The sequence below is a fragment of the Bemisia tabaci genome, chromosome 4 (genome assembly GCF_918797505.1).
Source record: "Bemisia tabaci chromosome 4, PGI_BMITA_v3".
Classification (NCBI taxonomy): Eukaryota; Metazoa; Arthropoda; class Insecta; order Hemiptera; family Aleyrodidae; genus Bemisia; species Bemisia tabaci.
In genome coordinates, this window is record NC_092796.1 from 62,447,137 (window position 1) to 62,474,096 (window position 26,960).

Here is a 26,960-nt window from a genome sequence, read left to right on the forward strand (position 1 = left end):
ACAGGTTACACACGCTGACAAGCAGACAGACTTAAAGCACTGTACAAAAGGTAAAAAAAAACTCTGAAATGATTTGATGCAGGATTTAATAAACATTAAAGATACTTTTGATTCAGGGCCCATGTCACTTGAGTGACAAGAGCCAGTCTTTTTACCCAAATTCTGTGATACAGCATTATCCTACGGAACTAGGGACTATATGGGCGAGAGAGAGTCAACCTGAGTGGGGGCCCATGACTAGAAAATCAATAAGGTAGAACTTAACTAAGGGAAGATAGAGCTGAACAACGGCATGCTAACCTTAAAAATAAAGTCTATGAGTGTTACGATTGGAAAACTGAGAAATGCACAACGGGCTAATACATAGGGTTACCAACTGAAAAATTTACACTTTTTTTGGAGTACTCCTAGGCAACAAACACAGGGGAAACTCGACTAAAAGGGAAAAGAGGATTCATCCGACATTGAGCATATAAAAAAAAGCACAAGAAGAAAAAAATTATTTCTCTACGAATGGAAGATCCATTTAATCAGCTCCTGCAAAAAAATTTTGATGTCCCATGCAGTGAATCAGAAATTTTTAGACTTTGCACAATTACACTGCAAGTCCTGAACAAAAATTGGTTTAAGGCAGCAGAAATGCTGCATGATTATTTTAGAACAAATATGATTAGGAGTTTACTATAAATATACAATTTTTTAATCAGTTTCAGGCGAAACAAACTACTGCAATTCTGAGAAAGTGAAATGGACATTGGACGTTTTTACAGGAGCCAATACAATATTCCTGTCAGCTCTCGCTTGCTTGGTGTAAAACACACATGACAGAGCTTTGCTCATTTACATAGGCCTTGGTAGGAGAAAAATAACAAAGGATGGATGAAGTAACAAGCCAGGACAACATTCAACCGTACTGGATCGCACAATGAGAGTGAATCCGGTGAAAAGTTGATAGAAAATATTTTTGATGGATTAACCGAGACTACAATGAGATGGTGTTCAGATGCTGAAAGTTCACGATAAGCATTGATTCCTTAGTCACAAGAATGAAGAACAAGTGCAAATCTTCACCTCGAGCTGATTCCAACAAAAAGGGTATACTTGTACCACAAGATAAAACAGCACTGCAAATGGTTGTCTAAAGCCTATAAGGCTGTAACAAATTACCTTAATAATTTTCTCCTTGTACAAGAAAGTAAAAAATGGTTTAGCAAGGAGCTATCAGGCTAAAAAATTGACTAGCATAATAGGATAATCAGCTACATAATCTGATCCACCTAGGCAGAAATGAACAAAAAGCATCGACTAAATTTTCTCCAGGAAGGACTAACATTGTAGATTTTTGCATTCAAAACTAGAGGTAGTTGCTGGGTTGACATAAATTGCAAATATTGTGAGCAAAGAACAATGAACAAGCAGGAAGGTGTGCTTAAGATGATGACAAAAATAGGTGTGATTTGGGATCGAGTCATCAACAAAGACAGAGTTCTTACAGAGTAGAAAACAATCCATTGAGGAAAACAAGGTAAAGTAAGGTCGTAGAGCCGATTCTGCTAAAATCAAAGGATGAAAGGAATAAATAAAGGATGCAAGAGAGGTTCATGAAGACATAAAAAAGTAAGACAGGGTTGTCATGGCTCGAGTAAGACAGGGTTGTCATGGCTCGAGTAAGACAGGGTTGTCATGGCTCGAGTAAGACAGGGTTGTCATGGCTCGAGTAAGACAGGGTTGTCATGGCTCGAGAGACAGCAGACTTGACTAATTTTTTTGTTATCACCAGTGAGGAAAAAGCTGCAGATCTTGATTTTCACAAGCAAGTCAGCGCTACCTGAAAATTTGAGTAAAACTACATAACCCAACCCATATATTCAGTTTTGCTTCAGACCAGTTGAGAAATGAGGGAGGAGGCAGTAGCGTGCAAATGGATGGGGAAAGGAGCCGATGAAGGATTGAAGAATGATGTAAGAGACTCTCACCGGTTTGAGCAAGTGTTTGCTGCGATCAATTACGAACTGGCAGAAGCGCGGGTCGTGCGAACCGGGAAAGGTGAGTCCTTTCATCTAACACACGCAAGCATTGCACAGAAAGAGAGAAGACAAGTTCACTTGAGAAAAACACAGGTGCGAATTGTACGTATTTCTGAGGCCTAACACTAAAAATGTTCTGACCCTTATTTCCTAACACTTTAGTGCTTTGAAGCTACTCTTGGCAGAGAGAAGGGTTAAGCATGTGTTAAAGCTCAGGTGAAAAAAGTTGCTTTTTGAACATTTTGAATTTCTCCAGAATCGGATTCATAAAATATATTTATGGAGAGAAAGATAAATTTAGAATTTAACCAGTATGAACCAGAGGGCACTTGAAATGGAACATTACTTTTATTGACAATCATATCAAACGCACACAATTCTGAAGAGAGTGGGAACATTATAATTCCTACGACTGAAATTTAATTTTTTTTTGACTTTACAAAAAAATAGACAGTCAAGATTCATTTAATGAAAGAAAGTAACTAAATAGTAATAAATGAAAAAATAAAATTGCGGTTAAGTTTAAGGATAGAGATATTTTATCTGACATATACATAGAAATAAGTTATTGATTAGAAGGATCAGTTCGTAGTATCACGAATAAAATTAACTCTGCTATGCGCTCTTCAAAGTTCAAATTCCTTTGATAGCAATGAAAAAAAGTGCACTCTAAATGAATTTTCAGTCAAGTAACATTTGGCAATTTGATTCCTTTGTAAATTAAGTTAAATTTATTTTCAAAAAATGGGATTGTAAAGTTATATATATTTGTTGTGCAAACATACAATGGCATTTTTTGTGAAGCTTCTGTGCATATAGACAAAAATAAAGACTATTATTTTGTCACTGGAATATAGAGTAAAATATGAGAACACTAAAATTGTGAGCTTAGAGTTCCCACGAAACCACTTCAATGAAATACAAAACTGATGTCGTTTATAAATAGGAAAGAATTCTCTGCTAATAATTGTAAATAAAACTCTGACGAGGAGATCAAAAAAGTAATAGTAGACGCAGATTCATTAAAAAATACAAAAACAAAGACTGAAAAGAATAATCTGATAAGTAAAACTCTTCGCTTTTATGACAACTTGATGTCAAGTGATGAAGTAGCAACTGAAGATAGAAAAAGGTCGCGAAAAACAGCTCTCTCAGGTATGCAGATATGGGACTCTTGGCAGATACATTGGGAAAAAGATGAGGTAGTTATGATATTTTGAATACCCGAAATATTTTTCGTAACAATTTTTTTGGAGATAATACCACAGGCGCTCTGTTTCGAGAAAATATACAGATTGGACCGTCCTCCCACGATGATTAGTCTGTCCAGGTTTTAGGGAGAGTTGCCATAATGGAAATCAAATAAATGATGTTGTTAGAACTATTGTCAAAAAAAAAAAAAAAAAAAAAAAAAAAAAAAAAAAAAAACTTTTCATACAAACAGAGATAAAAGACTGTAAAAGCATTTAGTCACATGAAAGGCGAGTTCCAAGAGTACATGTTGAAAACTTGTCCTTGGATATTAATTTGCATAGTTTGAAAATATTCGAACCCAAAAAAGAGAAAAAAATATTGACTAACACCATTTCCTCAAAAAGAAAGTAAGACAGAAGGAACTTACTGCATTAGAAATCACATAAAAACACTAAACTTAAAGAAAAATTGAAACTCAAAATCTACTAGGAGAAGGAAAAAAAACAAGACCGTACACAAAAGCAGGACGAGTAATGGTCACCTTCACCGACCAAATAAATACACGAAATCGGAGAGAAAAAATAAAAATGCACACACACGAAACGCCAAAATTAGTCAGACTCTTACCACTGGGACACTCTTTTGGGTACTTTTTGACCCTTTAATTCCGCTTGCATCCCCAAGAGACAAACGATGACCCTTCACAACGACAAACAAAAGAAAAGCGCTGATAAGTTCGGTGGAGTGGACTACAGAAAAATGTGATGAGTTAAAGTGATGTTACGGAGGAAGTTAATTTTTTCATTTATGTACAGATGGTCGTGCCTCTGTTTGGAATTTCCTGTATTTAAGTGCATTGTTTATTTTATTTATTTTATTTATTCTTTTGCTTTTTGCACATTTGGCTTCACAAAAACGTCATTTTCTAAATAAAGGTACTGATAGGTATAAACATATTTACATACAAATCGTCTTAAATTCATTCATTGACATTCAAAAATTCATTGATTGAGTACGGGCATTTTGCAATCAAATGCCTTGTGGCCAGCTTACCGAATGTTGGTCTATATATGCTTTCCTGTATAATATTTGGCAATTTATCAAAGAATTTCCATGCCTTTGTGAGGTATGCGTCGTTCTTTGATAAACTGCTAAATTGGTGATATCTTGTGTCATACCCATGTGTCTCTGCCTTATCTCCCTTCAGCCTTTTAGCCAGTAATTTTAAGTGACTCATAATTATTTTGGCCGGTAATGTTAATATCTCATTTTTTATGAAGTGTTCTCGGCATGATGTATCTTGCTTCAGTTTCAGAATGGTTCTGATTGATTTTTTTTGGAGAATAAAGATTTTCTCTATCTGTTTATTACTCGCACATGACCAAGTATTGATACAGTAATTTATATGAGACTCGACCAGTGCGTGATAGGCTAGTAGAAGAAGTTTTTTATCGCAGAATTTACTTAACTTTGAAACTTTGAAACATTGAAACTTTAATTTTCACGAAGTTCATATCAATCAAGATATAACTGAATATAGGACCTGATTTTTTTTGCAGTACATCTCAGAATTGGAAATGAGCTGGTTTTAAGGCCTTAAGGTCCAAAGCACTGTGTTTTTACTAAATTTTTTCTACTATAAGCAAGCAACATTTTTCGAACTGATAAAACCCTAAGTAATATAGTGAAATTCACTGGGCATTAAAAATTTTAGGAGAGACTCGATGGGAATTAAATGACAGGTATTGTTTATAAAACCGAAGATGAAAAGTTATGAGAAGCAAACCATCAGAATTTTTGGGGGATTTTTTTTTTTCAAAATTCCTGATTTTTCAGTTAGTAACTGTTAAGAAAATTTGAGCAAACAACTTGGAATGAAATTTGAGCGTGTTGGGCCTGGAAAAAATATCTCAAGTTGCTTTGGGAACCTTGTGATTACAACTTGCAGCAATAAGTAGCAGATTAGCCTAAGTTGGGTTGGACAAAGTCTATGCTTCATTGCAATACTTCACTTTACCTTTTGTTGCAACCTGAATTTTAGGAACCTGGCAAAAACGCATAACAATTGCCATGTTCAATGAGCAATGAAACATATCACCTCCGACTGGACCAAATCACCGAATTGTTTGGCCTTGCCTTTGATCAAAATTTACCAAGAGCCAGTAAACCTCTACTAATGTACAGGGGTATTTTAAACTTCTCGTCAATAAGGCAAAGGAAATTCTAAAAAAAGGCAATTTTTTCATTAAGTGCAAAAAAAAAAAAATTACAAGGTAAATTTTTCCTTTAGAAATATCGCTACACAGATATTTACAGAACAAATACAATTATTTATTTTTTCACTCTTCGTAATATATGTATGTACAGACTTCTCTGCGTTTGCTCCCAGAATTCTTGAAGTGAAAGAGCCTTCGAGATTTGACTTTACTGAGGAAATAAACCTAACGATGAAGAATTTACAAGTGTTTGAACTTTGATGAATTCTGTTTATAAACAGAAATTATTGAGTGAACTGAACAAGATGATATCATCAGTTTCTATATTGGACAGAATAATTGAATGATCTATTTTCCTGAAGTATTTAAATCGGAGGTGCCCTCCTGTGATGTCACAAAGAAGTAAATTTTCTTACTTTTAAATTTACTCTACTACACTTCCCCATACCAGGAAAAAATTGTAAAAAATATCGTGAGCTTGACTAATCAAGTATTTTGGAATGAGGTAATATGATTTTTTCAAGCTAATTCCCCATCATGCCTAATAGGCTCAAAATAATTTCATTACTGTTGATTCAAACTCTGATATTGCATGGTAAACAGAGAACATCAAAGAAAACGGTACAAAACATCTGTTGCAGCGTTTTGTTTTATTTGCTAAAATAAAAATCAAGCCCACTAGCATTTGACCTGATTTTAGAAGTTGAATGGGAATAGAAGGTATTGAAAAGTGGCTATTTTGCCATGCAAGAGTGGGTGTTTGTTTAAGAACTGACTTGCCAGAATGCAAAAAGGTTTGTTAAAATATAAAAGAGCTTAGAAGAGCAGTGCTAATTGCGTGAAGTTATCCATGCATTAATCACTAATTTTTCTATCCTATTTGAGATGCTTGAGGTATTGAAGTTGCAGGAACATATACTCTTGAATAAATTTTTGTGGTAAAATAACCTAAAACTTGTAATTTTTGTGGGAGTAATGTCTTAAACTCAGGAAAATATACCTATCTTTCTTCTCAAAGAGACATTTTTCATCAAGGGGTAAAAAATGCCGAGCCTAGATCACTAATTCGATCAATATAATTATCAAAATAAACCCAACTTAAATTGAAAGATTTATCAATTTTACGCTTTCTTTCTTTGAAATACTTCATAAAGATAATCCTCAAGAATACTTTACTCTCTCAAGAGAACTTTACTTACTTTTAAAAAGACTTATTACAGACTTCCTCCGCAGTCAAAATTAGGCTTTCTCAGCAGATCACAGTCTTGCTGAACTAAATTGAAATGAAGCTAAAAACCTCCTCAGATTTGTTGTAGCCCGCTAACAATTAAAGTAAAAATCTAATATTTTGGCCAAATGTATTTGGTTTGAAAGAGCTTGAGTCGGCTTTTTATAAAAGACTTGCTTCAAGACAAACAACACAATTTGAAGGCTGAAAGTGTATGAAGAAAAGATTAGTTCAATTATAACAATCAGCCAAGCTGTGATTGGGGTTAGTGATTAATTATGACAGCACGGTGACAGCTGGTAATATTATACGGCTCCAAGCCATTGAGAAGGATGTCCTCCAACGAGTTACAAAACTTATTTTCGTTTCTCTATACTTTGAAATTTGCAATTCATCAACCATCCCAACTTGATACCGAGAACTAACTACAAATAAAACACATGTGAGTAACCCTCTCTGATCAAACAGTCTCCAAACCATAATTATAAAATCAATACACATTAATCCATTCACCGTTCTTCCAAGATTCCAGAGTCATCAATCATTCCAGACGAACAACTAACACCAGAAATAAAATCCCCTGACTAGCAAACACCCTAAAATATGAAATAAATAGGACGAATTAAACAAATATTAAGGACTAATGGGGGAATATTGGTTTTATGACAATTCAAACCCAAGTAATTGGCAAACAAATGACTGGGGGAGGGGCTGGGATTAACAATGAAATGGAAAATTTTTAGAAATGATTAGAGTGTAGGATAAGAAAATTTTTCTCACCACTGAGGCCCCTCTTCCTGTTTGACCTCCGAGACCTGTTTGTGGACTTGAGTTGGAGTGAATGCTGTTTGGTGAAACTTGGGAAATTTTGTCCTGGGCAGTTTGTATAACTAAGAAGCTACTGGCAGGAAGTGATTCTGGTTCCCTGCAACGTATAAATGAAGTTTTGAGTAAGTAACAATAATATTTACCAGCTGAGAGATTTCGGCAGGTTTGAAGAAATAATTACAGCAAAAATCAATTTTTAGATGCTGTGTGAACTGCAGCAACTCAATTAAAAATTTGAGGTTTCGATGGAAAACCAGGTTTAAGAATTTTCAGCCCTAATAATGTGAACTGATGCTTAATATTTAATGAGGCATTTCAAAGTTTTTGCACCTACATATTTTATTTTTTCAGGCAAAGACAAATTAATTTAAATGCTAGCAAGTTTCATACAATAATTTACTATTAGAGAGGAGAAATCAAGGGAACTTTCAAGAAATTGTGATGATTCATTTCCCAGTTACAGGAAAAAAATATTATGACAGGGGGGCTGCAAAGCCTCAAACTGAGATAGGTAAAAGCTGAGTTCAACCATCTTAGGAACTCCCGGTAACGAATTAAAGATCAATCAGGATCAAGGAGAGATTCAAATCTTATATGATGGAATGATTCCTTCAACTTCTATCTTGACCTCTAAAGCCAATCTGCATCCTTAATTTCTTCAACAAATACACCGAATCTTATTTAAATTCCATTAAATATTATTGCTTACTTGTTTAAATTGATAATGTCAAATTCACATTCATCTTCCAGCCAGGATGGAGATTCTAATAATAATGAGATATCGATTTCCTGGACCTCCCGAAGTGTTGCCAGAGCTAACATTCCACCATCGATCTACAAGAAAATCCATGGATTGAGGAGAGACAAGGAGGGTTGAAAGTGATTGAACAATGCAACAAAGTTCCATACTTTTACGTGATAAAATTGCACTGAGCTTCAGTTTAGTTCCTTGAGACAAGAAAATCTGCCTTAAATACAGGAACCTTTCCTTGCAACATTTTAAAGGACTCTCAATTTTTTTGGTGACAGAAGGAATTTTCAAACTATGCTGAAAAGTCCAGATAGAAACCAAAAAATTTCGGATGTCACAATCAATTGAAACTGATGAACAATGTTTTTCTCACTTAGATTCAAAGGCCTGATTTAATGAGAAGCTCGTTCTCATGACAGGTACTTTGCTTAAACTTGCAGATTTTGGCACACAACTTTTCTAGATTTAAATTACTAAAACTTGATTTATTTTAAAAATGAAAAAATTTTCGATCCAAAAAAAAAAAAAAAAAAAAAAAAATGAGCCACGTCTTGACAAGATTCTTCAGTATATTTTCTTCTAATTTACAAACATTAAACAGAAGAAGCGACAAATTTGAACAATTGAGTAAACTCAAATATTTTGAATGTATTGTTAGCGACTATGAAAACTTTAAAAGTACTTCTGTTACTGGCACTGGATAGGGAAAACTTCTTGGAAACGAGAAGATTACACTTGTCAGACAAGACTGGAGAATAAAAAATTCTAAAAATTAAATTCCTGTTCATAAGCGATCAACAATGTCATTCTTTACCTGATTGAGACAGAACGCTGATATTGAGTCCTGCTCTTTGTGAATAATCCGAACGAGCTCAGGAGGATTGTTAGTAGTTCCGGATTCGGAAGTCTTGTCATCAGAATTGTCACCCACGATAGAGCCAGTGGTCATTTGTCGTTTTCCAAATATGTAGCGGATAAACATATCTTGAACTGCTTCTTGACGCACCAGAAACGTCCACAAACGCCGGGCGGGAGCCGCTGTCCAGTGACGAGGACTAAGAAAAAAAAAAGCCGAGTTTAACCCGATATCATAAGCAATTTTAAATTTTTAAACATTTTTCGAACAGCTGTGAGTAATCGTAATCACATTTGCATAATGCCCTTTGCCAGTGGTCGAACGCAAGGTGAATCTACAGGGGTGATAAATCAACAGCCAGATATTGAGCAAATAATGTGTAAATACTGGTTTCATTTTTTCTCTTGAGCAAAAAAAAGAATCAAGTTCAAGTGGATTGGAATCATACTCCAGATATTTCCTTCCAAAAATAATCTCCTTAAAACTCTAAAAGAGCTTTTTCCGTGGTTATGACATGCCAACAATGCTTTTGACGGCCAAGTATATTCTATCTAGTTTGCTCTCACTTGCCTTCTATGTATTGTCATGTCACTCAATTAAATAATTAAATTGTCTGAATAAGAGCATTTTTTCTCAAATTTTATTGTAAGTATGAAATTCTTGGATAGTGTGACCAAAATATCAACCAAAATATTCTGCAAAACACATCTTGAAGCCGAAAATTGGATTTTAAAAGGAAATAGATATACATTGAGAGCAAGCTAAGTGGATTACTCTCAAAAAGACGCCTGAGTCAGTCCAGTGTCACTCTGATTGCCTTCAACGGAGGCATTAGTAGCTTTTGTTGATTTTGATGGCATATGTCTAGAGGATTTATTGAAGCCAAAAAACCAATTAAGAATAAAATATAATGATACACTTCCATTGAATCTATTAGACAGTAAGTTCCATTTTTGCACTATAAAAGACTCCACCATCGCAAGTATAAATTTTAAGATTTAAATAAAAAGTAATGAATTATGGTGGATACAAAGGAAAAGATAGGTATATTCATGAAAAAGATGAGAAAAAAAAGCTATTCTCTAGTAATGGGTATGACTCATTAGCTCGTTGGTGTTAAACTTACTGAAAGGGTGTGTTGTCTTTCTCTAGGAGGGATTTGTACTTGTTAACAGCTGGCCCTGGGGCAGACTGCTCGACATAGCAGCCAGGAATGTAATCAACGGGTGGAGGGCCACGATGTTCTACTTCATCTTTGAGGATCTCTTGCCAGTGCGCCACCACTCGCAAGACACCGTGAATTAGCGGGCTGCTTACGGGTAACTCTGCAAGAGAAAAATCAGAATTAATAAAAGTTTATGTTAACTAGGGGGCTGCGCCCACTGGCTGCTCCGCGACCCAACCCCCAGGTCGTAAATTTGTTTCAAGAACTGAGAGGGTAGGACTGAAGACATGAACCATCTGGGCCCCCAAGTTTTTTTTTTTTTTTTTTTTGTGAAATGAGTTCCAGCTGACTCTGGATGGTTGACTTTTGATCAGTCGTCACGTAGTTAAAATTGACTGCTGTAGAATTGGACGTATTTCTGCCAAACGGAACTATGTGCATTCAGATATGAGCCCCGAGACCCATAAGAATACATGCATAGCAGGACTTACGTCACCCAAGGGGTCGGGCTCGGGCGACCGCGACCCTCTCGGCTTGTAAACTATCGCGCAAGAGTTTTATGGGTCTTTTAGGACGCTGCCGTCTGTCCCAAAAAATATCGAAAACGCTCATGTGTCTTTATAGAGAATCCGTGTTATTTCTGCGCAATCTGACAACCACATTATTTGTCCCAATTTCGCAAATTTGGAAAAAAGGCAATTACTCTCGTGTGGATGAAAATTTGAAAAATCGGGCTTCGAGGTGCATGTAGGCGTATAAAGCTGCATCAGTGGGTAGAAAGGTCTATGTTGAGAATTCAATGTTATACTCTGTGCACCTTGACATAGACGAGGTGAATTTTTTAGATTTTTCTCAATAACTCAACCAATTGTAAACATTTTATGGACAAAAAGCTTCAGTATAACCATTTCAGCTCGCCCCTTCATCATGACGAATTTCAAGTTCATAGGATCAATATTAGTCACGAAATAGGCAAAAATAGATTTGCAGATTTTTTGCAATAACTCTGCTAAAAATGAAAAATTCAAAAATAAGAGATCGCGCCATGCTACAGCACAGAAGTTGTCACAACTCTGTAAAATTTCCATACTCTCGTCCTAACGGTAACTTCAGGACAGCGCGGAACAGATCTCGACAATTTTAGGGCTTACGATTTTATAATATAGTAAGATAATTTATTTTGCAGATTTACAGCGATATATAAAAAACATCATTAACTGACTGATTATAATAGAAAAATTCCAAATTAGATTGAAAAATATAAATGAATACGGAAGAGACCAAAAGTTTCAAAAAGTGTTCTGAGAAAGCTCATTTTCTTTCATCATTAACGTGCATCTGTTACATGAAATCTGGTCTATACAATGTGTTATTCAAAGAAGATTGCAAAAAAAAAACATTTGACATAAAGCTATGATCAATTTAAATTCCTTGTACTATGTTGCGATTACCTTGCAATTCTATTCCAGCGATATTCAAGAAACTCTGTAGTTGCAACTGAGCCAATTTGACCACAGCATAGCGCATAATGTACCAGGCATGACTCCACGGATTTGAGTGTTCAGTATTTTCTTTAACCTTCTTATTGCTGCGTGAACCCAGATCATTGCCTTCAAATACATCTTCCTCATCTTCGTCATCCGAAACGTCTGAAACAGCGCTATCTGCTGAGTCATAGTCTACATCTTGAGCGTCTTGCGAGAGACACGGCTGCAAAAAATGTTATCGGCAATAAAATGAGTGTAAAAAAGATAAGTTGCAGAAATTAATTCAGTTAGGATTGAGAAAATACTTTGAAGTTTCAAATGATTTATTCCTTTCATTTTATTTTATTTTATTTTATTTTATTTTATTTTATTTTATTTAGTACAAATTGGTACATTAGCCTAAATGATAAAACAGCTTAATATAAGTTAAATTAGAAAAATTACAAATTCAAAAACTATACAAGAACCAAGTCCACCTTTTTTTGCAATTTTTCATGAAACTTTTTTCGGGCTGATAGGATATCACTCACAACTGAGGCATGTCTTCACAGGTGAACACCATAGTTAATAATTGAGTCAATGTTGGCATTGTAATAATTCATTATGGATTCTCTGTCAAATCTACTAGCTAGTTTCCTAACGGCAAATATTTTGGGAATATATTTTATGAGAGATGAATTTTAGATTTTGCAAATGTGTTTTGAGCCATGTTCCTATAGACTACGCTAATCATATAACTGGTATATAGTTCTAAAAAAAACCCACTTGCAATTCTACAATAAGCGACAGTAATTCGGTTTCTTATAAATATCATTTTGGATTCAGGATGGAATCAGCTTCCAGGGAAAACTTATTTTGTTAGTGTATTGGTTTTGTCTTACCTTGTTGAGGAAATAGGAGACCATTGACATTTCCGGTGGGACAAACTTTTCTCTATATGTAGGTAGACCCTCCTTCATGACTGCTGTTCCTGACTGACTACTGAACTGGCCCAACAGTTTCATATTGAGCCGCACTCGCTGTTTCGTCAAAGAGGTCATTGTCGACCAAACGTTCGCTTCACTGTTTTCCCTCTCTAGAGGACTTGGCTGAAAATAAAGAAATAAATAATTATCAATCTAAAACTTTTAAAAAAGTATGAAATTGGCCATGAAAATAATTAATCTTTGAGTTTCTGCATTTTAATAAACTTCATTCACCTTGCTGCCTGCTAAACTATTTTTCAAATGGAATTGTAAAACTTGCAAGATGGTACTTTTGAATTAGTAAGTACACAGCATTTATAAAATAAGTAAGTACCTTCAAAAAAAATATTATTACCTGACTATTCATAGCATTTGTACTGTGGGCAACCCTCAAGAGCTTTTTCACTCCTCCTCCGAATAGGCTGGCCCAAGTCAGCTCTGAGAATTTCTGTCCAGCCAACCGGTACAATATGTGGCAATCACATGTTGCAAGAGCATACGTTAAAAGCGCCATGTACGATGCGACGAACGCCTCACACAAAAGAATGTTGAGACGAGGTGAGTCCTCATCTTTCTCATGTGCCAGCAAGAAGCGGAGATTGGAGACTCCAGGCCACTTGGAGGGAGGCGTTGTGATTTGAGAGGGTTCTTCAGTTGAGTAGCGGCGGCGACGATGGTGTGTTGCTATTAGATGAGATGTTGATGACATTACAGCAAGGTTATCAGAGGCACCGGTCTGGTAGCTGAAAAGTTAATTTTGAAATTTAAGTGGAATTTAAAACTTAAAGAAGTAAATGCTCTTGACTTTCATTAGACATACTTACCTTCACACTTCTTGGCAAATGCTTTGTTGATTCCAAAACTCTAGAAAAATGGAGCTCAATTTGTAACCATTCCAAAAAGGCTGCGATATAATGTCACAGAGGATCCTTTCATTTGCACGCAACAAAAAAAGTTTACCTAAAGAGAGTCAGAAATGATCTTCAAATGCTCCAGTATTTTTTTTTTTTTTAAATCAAGTTATTTTATTACGGTTATTTACAGGGAGGAACTATGGTGGAAAGGCCATAGCCCGAAGGCCTTTGATACATACTAAAATGAAACCTATCTGTTTTATTTACATTATTTTTATTTGTTTCCCCCCTTGTGTTTAATTCTTTTTATAGAGGTTCTTAAATGTAATGTGGGTCTTGAAGTCTCCTCTTACTTCAGATTGTACTATGCTTTCTTGAACGCCTCGGCATCACCATTGATGACACCAGGGAGGAAGGGTTGGTTACTGCTCTTTCTTGCTGGTCTTCTTTCAGAATTATTTGCTTTTGAATTAAAGTGTTTTTAATATATTTGTAAATTTCGTTCCAGTTTTTTCTTGATTCAAGCATTGCTGCCATGATGTTGTCTGGTGTTAACATTCTTCCTATCTTCTTTTCTAAATCTCTTTTCTGTTGTTTTGTTTGTTTGCATGCAAAGAATGTATGCTCGGTGTATCTTTGATTTGATCTTCTCTATGGCCATCGATGATAAGGCAGTAAGGGCAGAATGGGTTATCCCTCCTTTTAAATCTGTGAAGATAATCCGAAAAAACTCCATGGCCAGAGAGAAATTGACTAAGATAAAAATCGGGTTTCCCGTGTCTTCTGTTGAGCCATAAGTGTAGTTCTGGAATGAGTCTTTTTATCCATTTATTCGGGGATTTTTCCCATTCTATGTTCCATCTTGTCATTTTGTCTCTGTGTATTTCTTCGATGTCTTCTTTTTTATATCTGCTTGTCTTTTCTTGTATAAGTATTTCTTCAGATGGGATACCTGAAATGATGTGTAAGCAAAAGTCTGAAGTTGTCCGGTAAGCGCTACATAGTGATATTTTGAGAGGTCTTAATGTCTTTCTTATTTCTGTTCTGTTCTTCTTCAAGTTACATTCTGTCGTCCAAGTAATGATTCCGTAGAAGATTATTGATAAAACTGCGTGGATTAATAATTTCCTCTTGATGAAGGTGGGACCATGTAGATTTGGCATCAGAGGTCGAAAATGGGATGCAACCTTCCTTGCCTTCTCACATACTGCTCTGATATGTTAAGTCATCCTAACTTCTCTTGTGATATTAAAACCAAGAGAAGTCAATGATGGTTGAGCAGTGATTTGTGCTTCTCCTATCCTGGGTTTATGTCTTCTGCTTTCCTTGGGCCATGTAGTAAAACTGCTTCTGTCTTGCTATCTTCCGTAAGTAGTTCTTTCTTTTTCAATTTCTGTTTAATTTGTTTTGTGATGTTTTCAGTTGTAGTTTGAATTTTTTGTTCATTAAAAATGCTCCAGTATTGACAAACTTAACAGTTCAATAAAATTGAATGAGAGATATTCTCTAACCAAAAAGATGAGAGAGGATGGACTTTCATTAATTCATAGGCTCACTACTCATAGACTCTTTGGGATAGTCTTACTTGCCATACTTAATGTCTCTTTTGACACCTTGATGTGGGTGTAACTGAAAAAAATTGACGCTTTTTGAGCTCATAAAAAGAATCACAAAGTCAGCCATCTTTATGTTAGACTATTAAAGTAGAGTCTGGAATGTGAAAACTTATTAACTGCAATGCAAATTGAATTGAAAAAAAAATTGAACAATATTGCTTCAGAAGGTAATATTAATAAGGAAATCTTCAAAGAAAAAATTCTGCTTCATCTCTAAAAACACCTTTCTTTCTTGGCACAATCCACTTAATTTCTTCAAAGAGATAAAATAAAAAGTTTAACGGCATACTATTTTCATTAATCTGATGGAGAAAAATGGGAAGGAGGTTGAGCAACACTGTGCAAAACAATAGTTGAAAAAATTGTTCGTCATGATAAAATTTTAAGAAAATATCAAGGATAAAAATGAATAGCAACATTTTCTTACCAGTCAACCGTAGCTCTATTAATACCACAGGTATCGCTATCACAGAGAGACTGGTAAATGCATGCAGAGAGCGCAACCGCAAGATCGCGGAGGACGAACAGTTCACTGAGATTGACTCGTGTTAAAAGTGGAGGAGCGCGCATTTCAACGATAGTCTGTAGCATATCATGAGTCAGGGACTGTGAAAAAATGATAAAGAAAATAATTTAAAAAGAGGAAAAACGAACAAAAAAGTGAATTCATAATGGAAATAATGTTAAAGAATATTTTCTTTTTGACTTGTTGTGAAGAAAGATACGGACTTGTCATTTAATGTATGTTGTTTGAAATATTTGTGTTCCCTTCGTGATGAAGGTGGATGATACGTAAAAAGAAAGAACAATGAGAGGAGATGAGGAGTATCTAAGAAAATTACTTGAAATTTACAGAATCAACTTCTACCATTTTTGATGGAAAGTCAAGAGAAAAAAAGGTGGCCTTCCACCTTTTTACTTTCTCGTTTTTCCTTTTATTTTTTCAATGTTTTGTCAGTGGACGGGAATCTTTTCCACAGCAAGAAGATGGAAAACCATGTATTTCTGTTTGTGACATTGAGATTCCTTATCATACTTTATTTTTCTTTTGAAAAACTAGTCAATGTAACTTCTTGAAAATTTTTTTGATTTGTCTTCTCTGTAAGCAGAATATTCTATGTAATTTTCAGGCTGTAAAATTGGGTCGGTTCTCTTTATAAAAATAAAATATGAGAACAAATTATAAGACATCACAATGGAGATACATCATTCCACATTTTGGCCATAATTTTGTCTCCTATTCAATTGCTCCTGATATCAAAATGAAATTGAAAAGCTCAAGCACTTTTGTGTTTCTTTCTTTTTCATTCCTTCCAAATTCATATGGAGATGGCAATTAAACAGGAACAAGAAAAAAACTCCTTCTGCTGAGATCTCAATAGTTTACAAAAACTCAAAACTGAGAAAATTTAGTACCTGCAAATGGCGAACAGGATCAGCAACCACCGTTTTGTTACACGCAACACTTGCTGAAAGAAGTGGAAGTGTGGTTGGGAAGGGAAGAGGGGAAAGCAATTGTTGTTGAGTCTTTTCTTGTTGCAGCTCTTGAAGAAGGAGAACAAGTTCCATGCGTACGCTTGCTAGACCTCCTCCACTGGCACCATGCAAGCTACAATAACTAAGTAAAGTCCGCAGTAGGGTTTCGTTTGCTGAAAAATAAAAAAATTGATTAGATGTTATGTTAGAGCAGCTTTTTTAATGAACTTATGTGCAAGAAACATTTTTATAAAATTATGGGTGAATCTGTTGATTCTTACAACAGATAACTCTTTGAATTTCCTTCATTATAAATGATTAAATGGTCTGACAGGTTGATTTACCTTTTAGTTACAGTATATCTTGTTTTTAGAAAGAGTAAGATAGCAAACATACTTAAGTCGGTGCTTTCAGCTATCCTAGACTATCCTAGTTAGAAAGAGTGCTTGGAAGTCATTAATACCAACATATTTGCTTCTTTGAGACTCTTTTTTAACTTAAAATTTCTTTAAGATCTACTCTTTTTAACTGTTAGAAATTTTTTCCTCTGGTCCTTTAAAAGACCATAATGACAGAGTACCTAGAGCCATACACTTTTTACTACCTATTTTAAGGGATTCCACATCTTATTACTATGCAGTAAGTTGCACACTTCTAGAATTGTCGTCAATGCACAATGCGTTAAAATACTATTTGGAAGATTCTAAAAGATAAAATCACTGACCTTTCAACCATTTTTTCCTCCGCGCAGCCCGCTGAACTTTGGCTTCAAAGTCCAATTTATCAGCGATTAAAATTTCATGAAGGGTGGGCTTGTCACCTGAATTCTTGAAAGTAGGGGTAGAACAATGCTCTCTGCCAGGATCTTGAGAAGTGTTGAGAGGCTCCACTATCAGAGGAAAAAACAAGACAACATGTAAAAATCTAAAAAAAATAGTAATTACACCATTAACAACAGGAAATTTTTGTCTACTCTTTTTCTTATTACTCATTAATTTAGTTATTTTTCTCCTTCATTGAACCCATTTTTTTTTTATAAAAGCAAATTTTTTTGACTGTTTAACATGGAGAATTTTCCAAATTTTCCATTATTGATCAAAATTCTTGCTACTCTCGCTATTTAGTAAAATCACCAACATTTCCTGTCTTGATATGATTCTGTATTGAAATAATTACTCAAGAGTCTAATTTCTTCTCTTAACTCGGATAAAGCAGAGGAAACTTGGGAAAGTTAGAAAACAATACGTGAAGAGATAATACTCAGAATTTAGTAGTGTTGGTAACATACGTTCTCCTGAAGAGGTGTCTGCATCTCCAGCACTGTAGTTGCAAAGTGTGCGCAGAGCTTCAACCTCCCGTTCAAGCCAAACGTATAGATGGTAGCGCAACTCTCCACCATCAACCTCATAACCGGTGGCTAAAGTCGATAACTCCTCCATTAAAATTTTGAGACAGGCAACAAATTTCAGCTGCTGAGCCATGATATCTAAAGTGCCTGATGACTGTGCTTCACCCTCCTCATCTAAAAATGAAATTTGAAAATCGTCATTAGTAAGTTACGGGACGTTTGATCATCAGTTGAAAATTGCTTTAAAATTCCGACACTTTAAGGAAACTACCTTCATGTTATATAAAACAAAGAGGCAAGCCTGCATGTATACAGTCAGATGTCCATTTTTAAAATTTCTGAGGGTTCTACAAAGTGAAAAGATAAGAACCATCTCCATAATGTAGGAACACCGTCATTCATATGCCTCTAAAAAGGTATGGATTAAAACACAATGGAACAAGTTTTCTCTTCAAAATTTCACAAAGAAAACGAATCAAACAATGAGAAGTTTGAAAATCAACTTCTAAACGAGAAGTTAATGTTTTTAATCAACATTGTTTAAATGGCAAAAATAAAAATACTTGTTAATACTTTGTCCTGATATTGAGTTCCGAACTTCCCAGTGTGTTATGTAATCGTTTTCTGCGCAAGATTTTGCAGAGAAAACATGCTATGTTTCTTTCTAGTTCAGTTGCACAGTCCAGTGGCCCAGGCCTAGTACCATTACATGGCGATAAAAGGAACTTTTCCTGAGTAAATACCGGAGCCTTTTCATTACCATTCTTGTTTCGTTGGATTCACAAAAAAATTATACTTTGATTACATTGAGGATACTTACTAGTCCTCTTTTTCTTTGTGTAAACTTTATAGGAATTAGGTAAAATTCAAAAGCATGCGGGAGATCTTTGACTTGCCTCTTCAATTTAAAACCTTAGAATGCTACGGAAATTAAAACCAATAAGCACCTTAAATGATTTAAAGATTTAATTCTAATAATCCGGATCAAATATGGTTAAATGAGAGACAGGGAGAAATCATTGGCAAAAAATAAAAACCCTCACCATCCTTCATCGTGTCTTCTTTATTTTTCATTTGTTCGTGTTTCTGCGTCTCCTTTTTAGTTGCAACTTTTTCTTCATCTTTGAGGTCTGTATCTGAAGTTTCATCTTTTTCTTCATCACTCCAGTTGAGCACCAACTCATCCTCTTTCTTTGCAACTGGCTGTGACCAGTCAAAATCACTGCTTGCACCCCAATTCACCGCTGCTGACAAAAAAGGTGTTACTATTATAAATTAAGAAACAGTGCCATTTTGGATATTTTTGAACAGTGGGTTTGCAAACTTCTGAAACTGTCGTCACTAAATCATTTATATGTATAGGACTAACCTATTGATGAGGTCAAGTCTCTGCTCTGGAGAGTCACTTGGTTCGGGAAAAGAACAACGATGCCCAAATTGCAGCTCTAAAAAGCCAGTAGATATCACTGTAGATTCATAGTTTGTTGGTCTCTAGTATGGTTACATCAGAAAAACGCACATAAAACAAAGTTGGAAAAAAAAAAGTTGACTTCAATATATGTATATAAAACGAAATTTTACCTGATCAATGGAAGAATTCATTCTTACAGAGGCGTCCGGATGTCCGGAATATTCATCCTCACATGAGCTCTATATCATTTTACTAGCCGTTCTGGACGCGCAATGCGCGTCCAGAACGGCCAGCCAAGGGGCTGCGCCCCCTGGACCCCCTATCACTCGCTACGCGAGTGACATTCGGCTCGCTCAGCGAGCCATTCTTCTCAGTGATTGGACATTTGATCACTAAGATGTATACATTTTGGAGACTCTGGAGGCAAAAATGATTTCGTCACAGAACCTTGTTGCCGGAGCGTGCCATCATTTGCACATGAATAGATGTGTGGAGATAAGACAATGATAGGGGATCGATCATTTCTTCAAAAACGCATTTGACTGGGACGTCATCCCATCGGGTGGCGGAAAAAGACAATCCATGGATCACCTTTCGCGATTTGACTTGCTGAAGTAGCAAAAGTTCAATTTTACCTCTTAGGAAGATTATCGGTGGCGAAGGGGTTTAAAAACTGCTCAATGATACTAAAGTTCGAGTTCCGAATCGCAATGAGCCCACTCGTGTTTTTTTCTTATACTTTCATCGCATATAAATTTCTCTGATGGTTTTGTTTTCTTCTCTCTGATTGCATATCAGTAGGTAATCATATCCTCATTTCATTTCCTTTCCCTTTCCTTTTTCCCTTTCTGTAGCATCTGTATCCACTTACAATTATTATTTTAAAATAGCTTTCCCCTAGTATACAATTGATGCTTCAAACGGAATCAATTGTTTTAATGAAATTTCCGGCTAAATCATGGGTTTTCCCAGGAAGGCCGCCTCTCGTCCCTCCCGGACTCTATTGTTGCCAGATAAGTTGCTTTTTTAGCACTTTTTCCAATTCAAATCCATGTAAAATATTCATATTTATCGCACAATCTGGCAATCTCTCGAGTGAAATAGAAAAAGGTAGAATCGCTGAAAGTCTGAATCCTTCGAAGTTTATGTTAATGATGATATCCAAAAATATACCAATTCTCCAATTGTTAAGGAGGAATTACTTTAAAATCCACGAGGGAAAAAATAAATATTATTTAAAGTCTAATGGAATAAGTTTCTTTGCCTTACATGCTACTTCAACTTCAATTCACTCCATGATACCTACTTTCATTGACTTGTTTCTCAGGGGAAGTTATGGGTGCATCCCAGTCAATTGTACCAGTGTGGATGAGAGTGTCTGGAGCTCTCTTCTTGATCGTGCTGTTCAGTAAGCCTGAAACAAAAAAAAAAAAAAAAAAAAAAAACAAACTTGAGAATCTCGGTGGAATAAAGATAACTCCGCTCATGACAGTTTTTCAAAACCAAAATCAAGGAAAAAGGTCAAATAAAAGGTTAGCAACGAGTTAGATGTTAATATTCAATCAACTGAAGGACATAACAAGAGCTCTTGAGAGTTTCTTGAAGGATTTCCAAAAAAAATTTAGAGGCCTTGAATGCCTTACAGCAGGCCCCCACATCCATTGGTGGGCCCCGGGGTCGGATCAGTCAGCGGGCCCCCTTCTTAGTAAACTATCTAAGGGGGGTCTGGGGGGACCGCCAGCCCCCCCAGCAGGAGGAGGGTTCGGGGGGCCACCCCCGAAAATTTCTTAAAATTTTGCCTCCAATCTGAGTAATTTTGTGCTATTTCCGCACTTATACATATTAGTGTATGCGAGATTTTTGCCCTTTCAAAATCTCAGAATAATTGCAGTTGTTTGAAAATTTGTAATCAGCCGTTATAAAAAAAATGTTCGACGTATAATTTTTTTTAAAAATATATATAGAAAAAAAAAAAATGATTTTAAACATAAAAGGTCTTTAATGCCTGAAGTGAACTATTGAATAAGTTCTGACGTGGGTAAAATTTTACCTTTGATGAAAGAAAAGGAAAATAGAAGGAGATAAATACATATTAAAAATTCAGCTTATTGCAACAAAAAATATACATCTGAAATTAGATGGGGACAAAGTTTTGGCACAGGGTAAGCTATCCCAGGGGCCGATGCAAGCCTGTCTGGGCCTCGCGCAAAATTTCAATCAACAAAATTATTTTACTTTTGCCGACAGATTGGTAATATAAATGGAAAGTTTTGTGATTCTGGGAAGCCCTACCGGGCCCCCCTAAGCCCCGGACCCCGGGGCTGGAGTCCCAGCAAACCCCCCCCCCCCCCCCCCCGATGTGGGGGGCCTGCCTTACAGTTTGCAGTTCCCTGGACCAAGCATAAACTTTCACCAATGCCTACAACAGAAGTGTCATTTAAGAAATAATGTAAATAAGCTAAGAACTGACGATTACAACACGAGGTCGAATTGTGGAAGTCTCCATTGCGGAGAAAAACGATAGATGAAATGAGATTGGAGGAGTTGAAGTTTATTTCGGCAATTTCACCGAACTCAGTATAGCGTACCTATATTAGCGTATTTTCAAATTCGCAGAAATGTATTAAAGGGCTTTTTGAGGTATCTGGAATCCTACACGATGGAACATTGCTAAAAAGGGTTTTATAGGCTGCTAAGTATCTAATTGATAAATATTGCCTACGAGAAAAAATTGCATGCATTTCTCCATTTACCTACTTTTTCGTTTTCTTCCGTTCCGATGCGCTACATTCGACCTACAATGCAGGGGACTTCAACATTCTGGGATGCAACAATTCGAGCTTGGATGTTGAGATCTGGTATCATCCAAAAATGAAGGCGTTTTTTCTCGTCCGACGTTCATTACCGTCTCGTACTGTGACGTTGCGTTGCGTGCTCTTGGTGGGAACTTTTCAAAGGAGTAATTTTTTTTATTTTATACAGAGGAGCATTTAAAGGATTGATAAATTAAAGCATTAAGCATTAATTAAATAATTGTTTTTAAAATAAATTAAATAATTTTAAGCATTAATAAACGCATCAACAAATGCTGACCCGGGCAAACTAAGAATAAGCTGGCACAGTTGAGCATTTGTTGAATGGTTGGCTGCTTTCTTGATGTTATGAACACAAATTTCGAGATTCGTAAAAATACATTCAATTATATAAAACGAAACAAAACAATTTCGAAAACAAACCCTAAAAGTAGTACTAGTCTACAATATAACAGAATTTTAAATGTTTTCGAGTATTGCACTTTTTGAAGGAAACGATTCAAATATATTGAATCTCGAGATCGGGAGAAAAATACGGGTAAAGAACAACAAAATCCAAGTCGAAGGACCGACCTGTCACACTTTAGCGGGGTCAACATTATTTACGAATACTCGTTGTCATTGATCACAGGCGAGCCCAGGCTTGATCTAACGATTACAATTGGTCCTTTTATGATTTCCGTTTTTGCTGAATCATAGGTACACACAGCCGAATTTTACGAGTTGCTAACCTCTAGAGACAGCGTTCTTTCCGCCTGCTCGGCTCGTTTTTCGTAATTACGGGTCTTTAAAGTAATTCACCTGCTTGTTGGTTCCTTTGCGACGATGAAATTTGTCATGAAGACCAACATTTTTGTGCTTGAGCTTAAGGTGAGTATATCGTGTGATCAAAGGACGCAGAACAGTGATCCCGGGTGCTCCGTGTGCGAGATCCGTACGCTCTCCGCTCTCCGTGCTGCTATTGGCCGAGCGTCATTCTGTGACGTCACGCGTACCGACTAAACAAGATAGGGAAGCGTTTTCCCATAAGGTTTTGGTCCGTACACGGTCCGTGTCGGTATAGGGAATGTCCGCGCGGCACGGATAAATCCGTACGCTTGGCATCACTGACGCAGAACCGCCACCACGTCACACTAAAGGATCAAAGTTTCCCGGAAAAGTTGAATGGCGGGAACGGGAGTCCGTTTATATAAGCAGGGTGTCTATTTTTTTTTTTCAATTCGGAAAATCCTGATTTATACTGATTTTTCCTGATTTTTGACTGCCAAATCCTGATTTTTTCGGAGAAAAACTTCACGCAAGGCGAATGTAACTTCACAAAAATAGCTCGATAAAAAAAAAAAAAAAAAAAAAAAAAAAAAAAAAAAAAAAAAAACCGATCGGACGGCCGACTCTTCTCAAATCCTGATTTTACGACCGAATTTACCTCAAATCCTGATGAAATCGGGATTAAATCCTAATTGACCTCACATCCTAATGGAATCGGGAAAATCCTGATGCTGGACACCCTGATAAGTTCGTGTACGTTTTTCAGTCGGGAAAATATATTTCAGCCGAAAATTCCCGGAAAGCTCTCATTCTCAGGGACAGGAAAGAGCCAATTCAGATCCATGGATGAGCTGAGATGTTTTGGAATTAGAAATCTTGATCTCCAACTGACATTCAACGGGTATTAGAAGCGTAAGTCTAAAAACCAGAGACTGAATAGAGTTAAACTGAAACGGACTAAGTGGCATTAACTGTGACCCGAGAGAAAACGGTTTAAAGTTCTATTCCTCCATTAGACTCAATGTTAAAGACAAAACTTAACCATAATTTTCACGTTCAAAATGTTTTGAATCAACCTCGAATTGTTGGCAGGAGGAAATTAACGACTGGTTGAATTCAAATCTACTCCCAGCTTATTTTTTATTTATTTATTTTTTTTTCGAAATGTGACTTGGATCGTTTCTGTTAGAAATATACCCAAATTTTCACGAGAGATAATAGAAGCGGACTAAACAGAAAATGGAATAAAATGATACGCGATAAGGAATTCACCAAAACTAAGTTACTGGGTGAACTTGGTCGCCCTTCTGGCGTAAGGGCGTATCTGGATTTCTCCGTGAACCCTGTTTTGCATATGAATCCATGCTTTCCAGAGCTCATGCGTAAATCGAGATACGCCCTCACGCCAGAGGAGCAACAATTTGTTGATTTGCAGTTGAAAACTTATTGTTAATGAGGTGTATTCAACAGCTTTAGATATAAGATTTTGACATGAGATTACTCTTAACATAAGCTTAAGTAGTGGATTTACATTAATTCGCACTCGAGAAAAGTTTACCAATCCGTTTTGCCTGCGAAAAACGAAATTAGCGGTGGTGATTAATGAATGAATTCTTAAAATATCTGGGCTGAATAAAATATGCTTGACGAAAATAAATCATACGGAAACAAACGTAATTACGCCGGAAGCCATAAAAAAGCGTTCCTCGAGCAGACAAAATTGCAAACACCGGACCAATTGCTACTCCTATTTTATTATTATTTTATTATTTGATTTTCCTCGCGTACAAAAACTGGACGGGACACAAAATAGCCGCGAAGTGAATTATACCCTCTGCGAATGCCATATTCCGCGTTGAAGTACCTATTCTTCAAGGCAAATGGATGGAAAACAGCAATTTTCATCGGAATTTTGGCGACTGTTTTTGGATCGTATGAAAACCGGTTCGAGCCAGTAGGGGCGTCCCGCCAGCCAAGCGCAACAGCACCACACCGGGGGGATCGAGACGAACTCATGTTGACTAAAGGTTATAATTCTAGCATTTGTTGATAAACCTCGGAGTATCTAGTCAAACTAAATGGCGTGACCTCACGGTATATCGCTTCTTTGATAGTGAGACATCGAGAAGAAAAAATTAAAAATCCCCCTTCCAAAAAGTAAAAAAAAGGAGTAAAACATAAACATGCACTGATGAGAATTTATTAGAAATTCAGATCAGAGAAACACCTTTTGTGAGGGGATCAAAAGTGCTTTCTAAACTTGGCGTTTTTTTACTTGGAGGAAGGCTCTCCCTATTTTCCGGCTCGAGGCCTACTTTTCAAATTGCGGAGGGGGGAAATCAGCTTGACGATGAGTAAAGTCGGAAAATGCGTACCTCCGATTTCGACGTTGCAAATCTTTGCGTATGTTTAATTTCAATAAAAGAAAACCATTCGGAATCTGTTCGTATTTGCTGTGAATTTTCTTCCCTCTTATAAAAAAAATTCAAGAAAAAATTTCACGGAAATGTTTTGGTTAGTTATTTTTTCAAAAAATAAAACATAATCGAAGATGTTGAAAAGTGGCAATATGGAGACACGCATGGTTAGATTTTAACCGACTATAAATTGCAGGAGCATAATTATCATTTGAGAGGACTTGTGTTGCTAAGTTAAAAATACTCAATTTATTTCTTCCTCAAAGGGTATGCTTCTAAAATAAATCGAATTATAGATCAGAGCAGGTTTCTTGAATTAATTTCACTATACGTTCAAGTCTCCTCAATTTATTTTAGTACCATCCTAATTAGGTGTAAACTAATTTTCCTGCAGAGAGGGGTTTACACAGCCTAGTGGGAGGGGGAGGAATAGATCTAAACCTCTTGGAGTCCCTGTAAAATCTTCCCTATAACCTGAAATCCCTCACCACATTAAAATGAAGTCAACTTTTCAAGGCATAATTTGCACTAATTATTCTGTTGTGGGCGTTTAAAATGAATTCTTTCAGAAGCTGGCAACATCGCCGGCCAACATTAACTACGCTCCCCCCCCCCCCCCCTAAATTTGCAATTTATAGCTATCTAACTTTGGAATGCTATAAAAAAGTCTCAGAGGGAAATTTTTAGGTGTTATGCGTGTCAATGCAGAATTCACCTATCTCGGATGTAGTATACTATTTCATAATTTTCCCCACCCTAGGACCGAATTCGCACACGATGAAAAAAAATTGGTTCACATCGAAACTGAAGTTTCCAATCTGAGTAACCGTTGTTGTCAGTTATAGAAACCAAACTTTCGGTTCAGATAACCGAGGTATTCTGTAGAAAATACCAGTTTTGGTACGGCTGACAAAAACATCAGTTACGAACGGAAGTTCGATTCTTCTAATGGAAAACTTCGACCAAAAATGTCGATGTTCCATAAGAGCGAAATCTTCTTTCCCGTGTATGGCGTCATCGCATAAAATTTCTACGTCATATTCTGCCGGTGACTTTCGGCAAATCTTCGTCCAAAAACGTGACAAAATCGCAACGTAAGCGTAAAAGTTGGAAGAAGAATGTTATAAAAAGAAGGAAAACACGATTTAAAGTAATTTATTTTTAAGTTTAGACGCGTGCGAACCACGTCGCGCCGCGAACGTCCAGTGACCAAGTGAGGGTCAAGGCTGCAGTCAACTCACTCAGGACTTGATGGTCAAGAACGGCGCGTTGATCGTTACCATGTTGAAGCGGTTAAAATACCTTGCTACCGTTATGCTTTGGCAGAACTTTTAATTCGTTTAAGTTCATTGGAATGTTCAAATTTGTGTTCCGATAAAATGCTAATCATATACTCTACTATATGGAATCATAAGAGCAAAGCATATTGCATAACGCTTGAGGCGCGATAAGAGGCGGTTAGAGGACGTACTATCTGATTCCTGAAAAAAGCTATTTACTTCTTCTCTGAAATTTTAAAACGCTAGATTTGAACGTGCGA

General features: G+C 36.3%; 1 protein-coding gene across 5 annotated transcripts in view; it reads right to left on the bottom strand.

The window, feature by feature from the left end:
• Rbcn-3A (rabconnectin-3 alpha) overlaps nt 1-26,960 on the bottom strand; it is a gene marked incomplete at its 5' end in the record, with an annotated part of 103,277 nt that overhangs the window by 11,571 nt on the left and 64,746 nt on the right. Inside the window, 15 exon segments of one of the 5 annotated variants that reach the window (XM_072300232.1) lie at nt 1,977-2,060; nt 3,849-3,920; nt 7,446-7,590; nt 8,203-8,327; nt 9,059-9,299; nt 10,227-10,425; nt 11,717-11,975; nt 12,634-12,840; nt 13,073-13,460; nt 15,615-15,793; nt 16,604-16,836; nt 17,388-17,552; nt 17,952-18,185; nt 19,055-19,255; nt 20,729-20,836. In XM_072300232.1, coding sequence (XP_072156333.1) covers nt 1,977-2,060; nt 3,849-3,920; nt 7,446-7,590; nt 8,203-8,327; nt 9,059-9,299; nt 10,227-10,425; nt 11,717-11,975; nt 12,634-12,840; nt 13,073-13,460; nt 15,615-15,793; nt 16,604-16,836; nt 17,388-17,552; nt 17,952-18,185; nt 19,055-19,255; nt 20,729-20,836 — 2,840 coding nt within the window. 5 annotated transcript variants of the gene reach the window in all.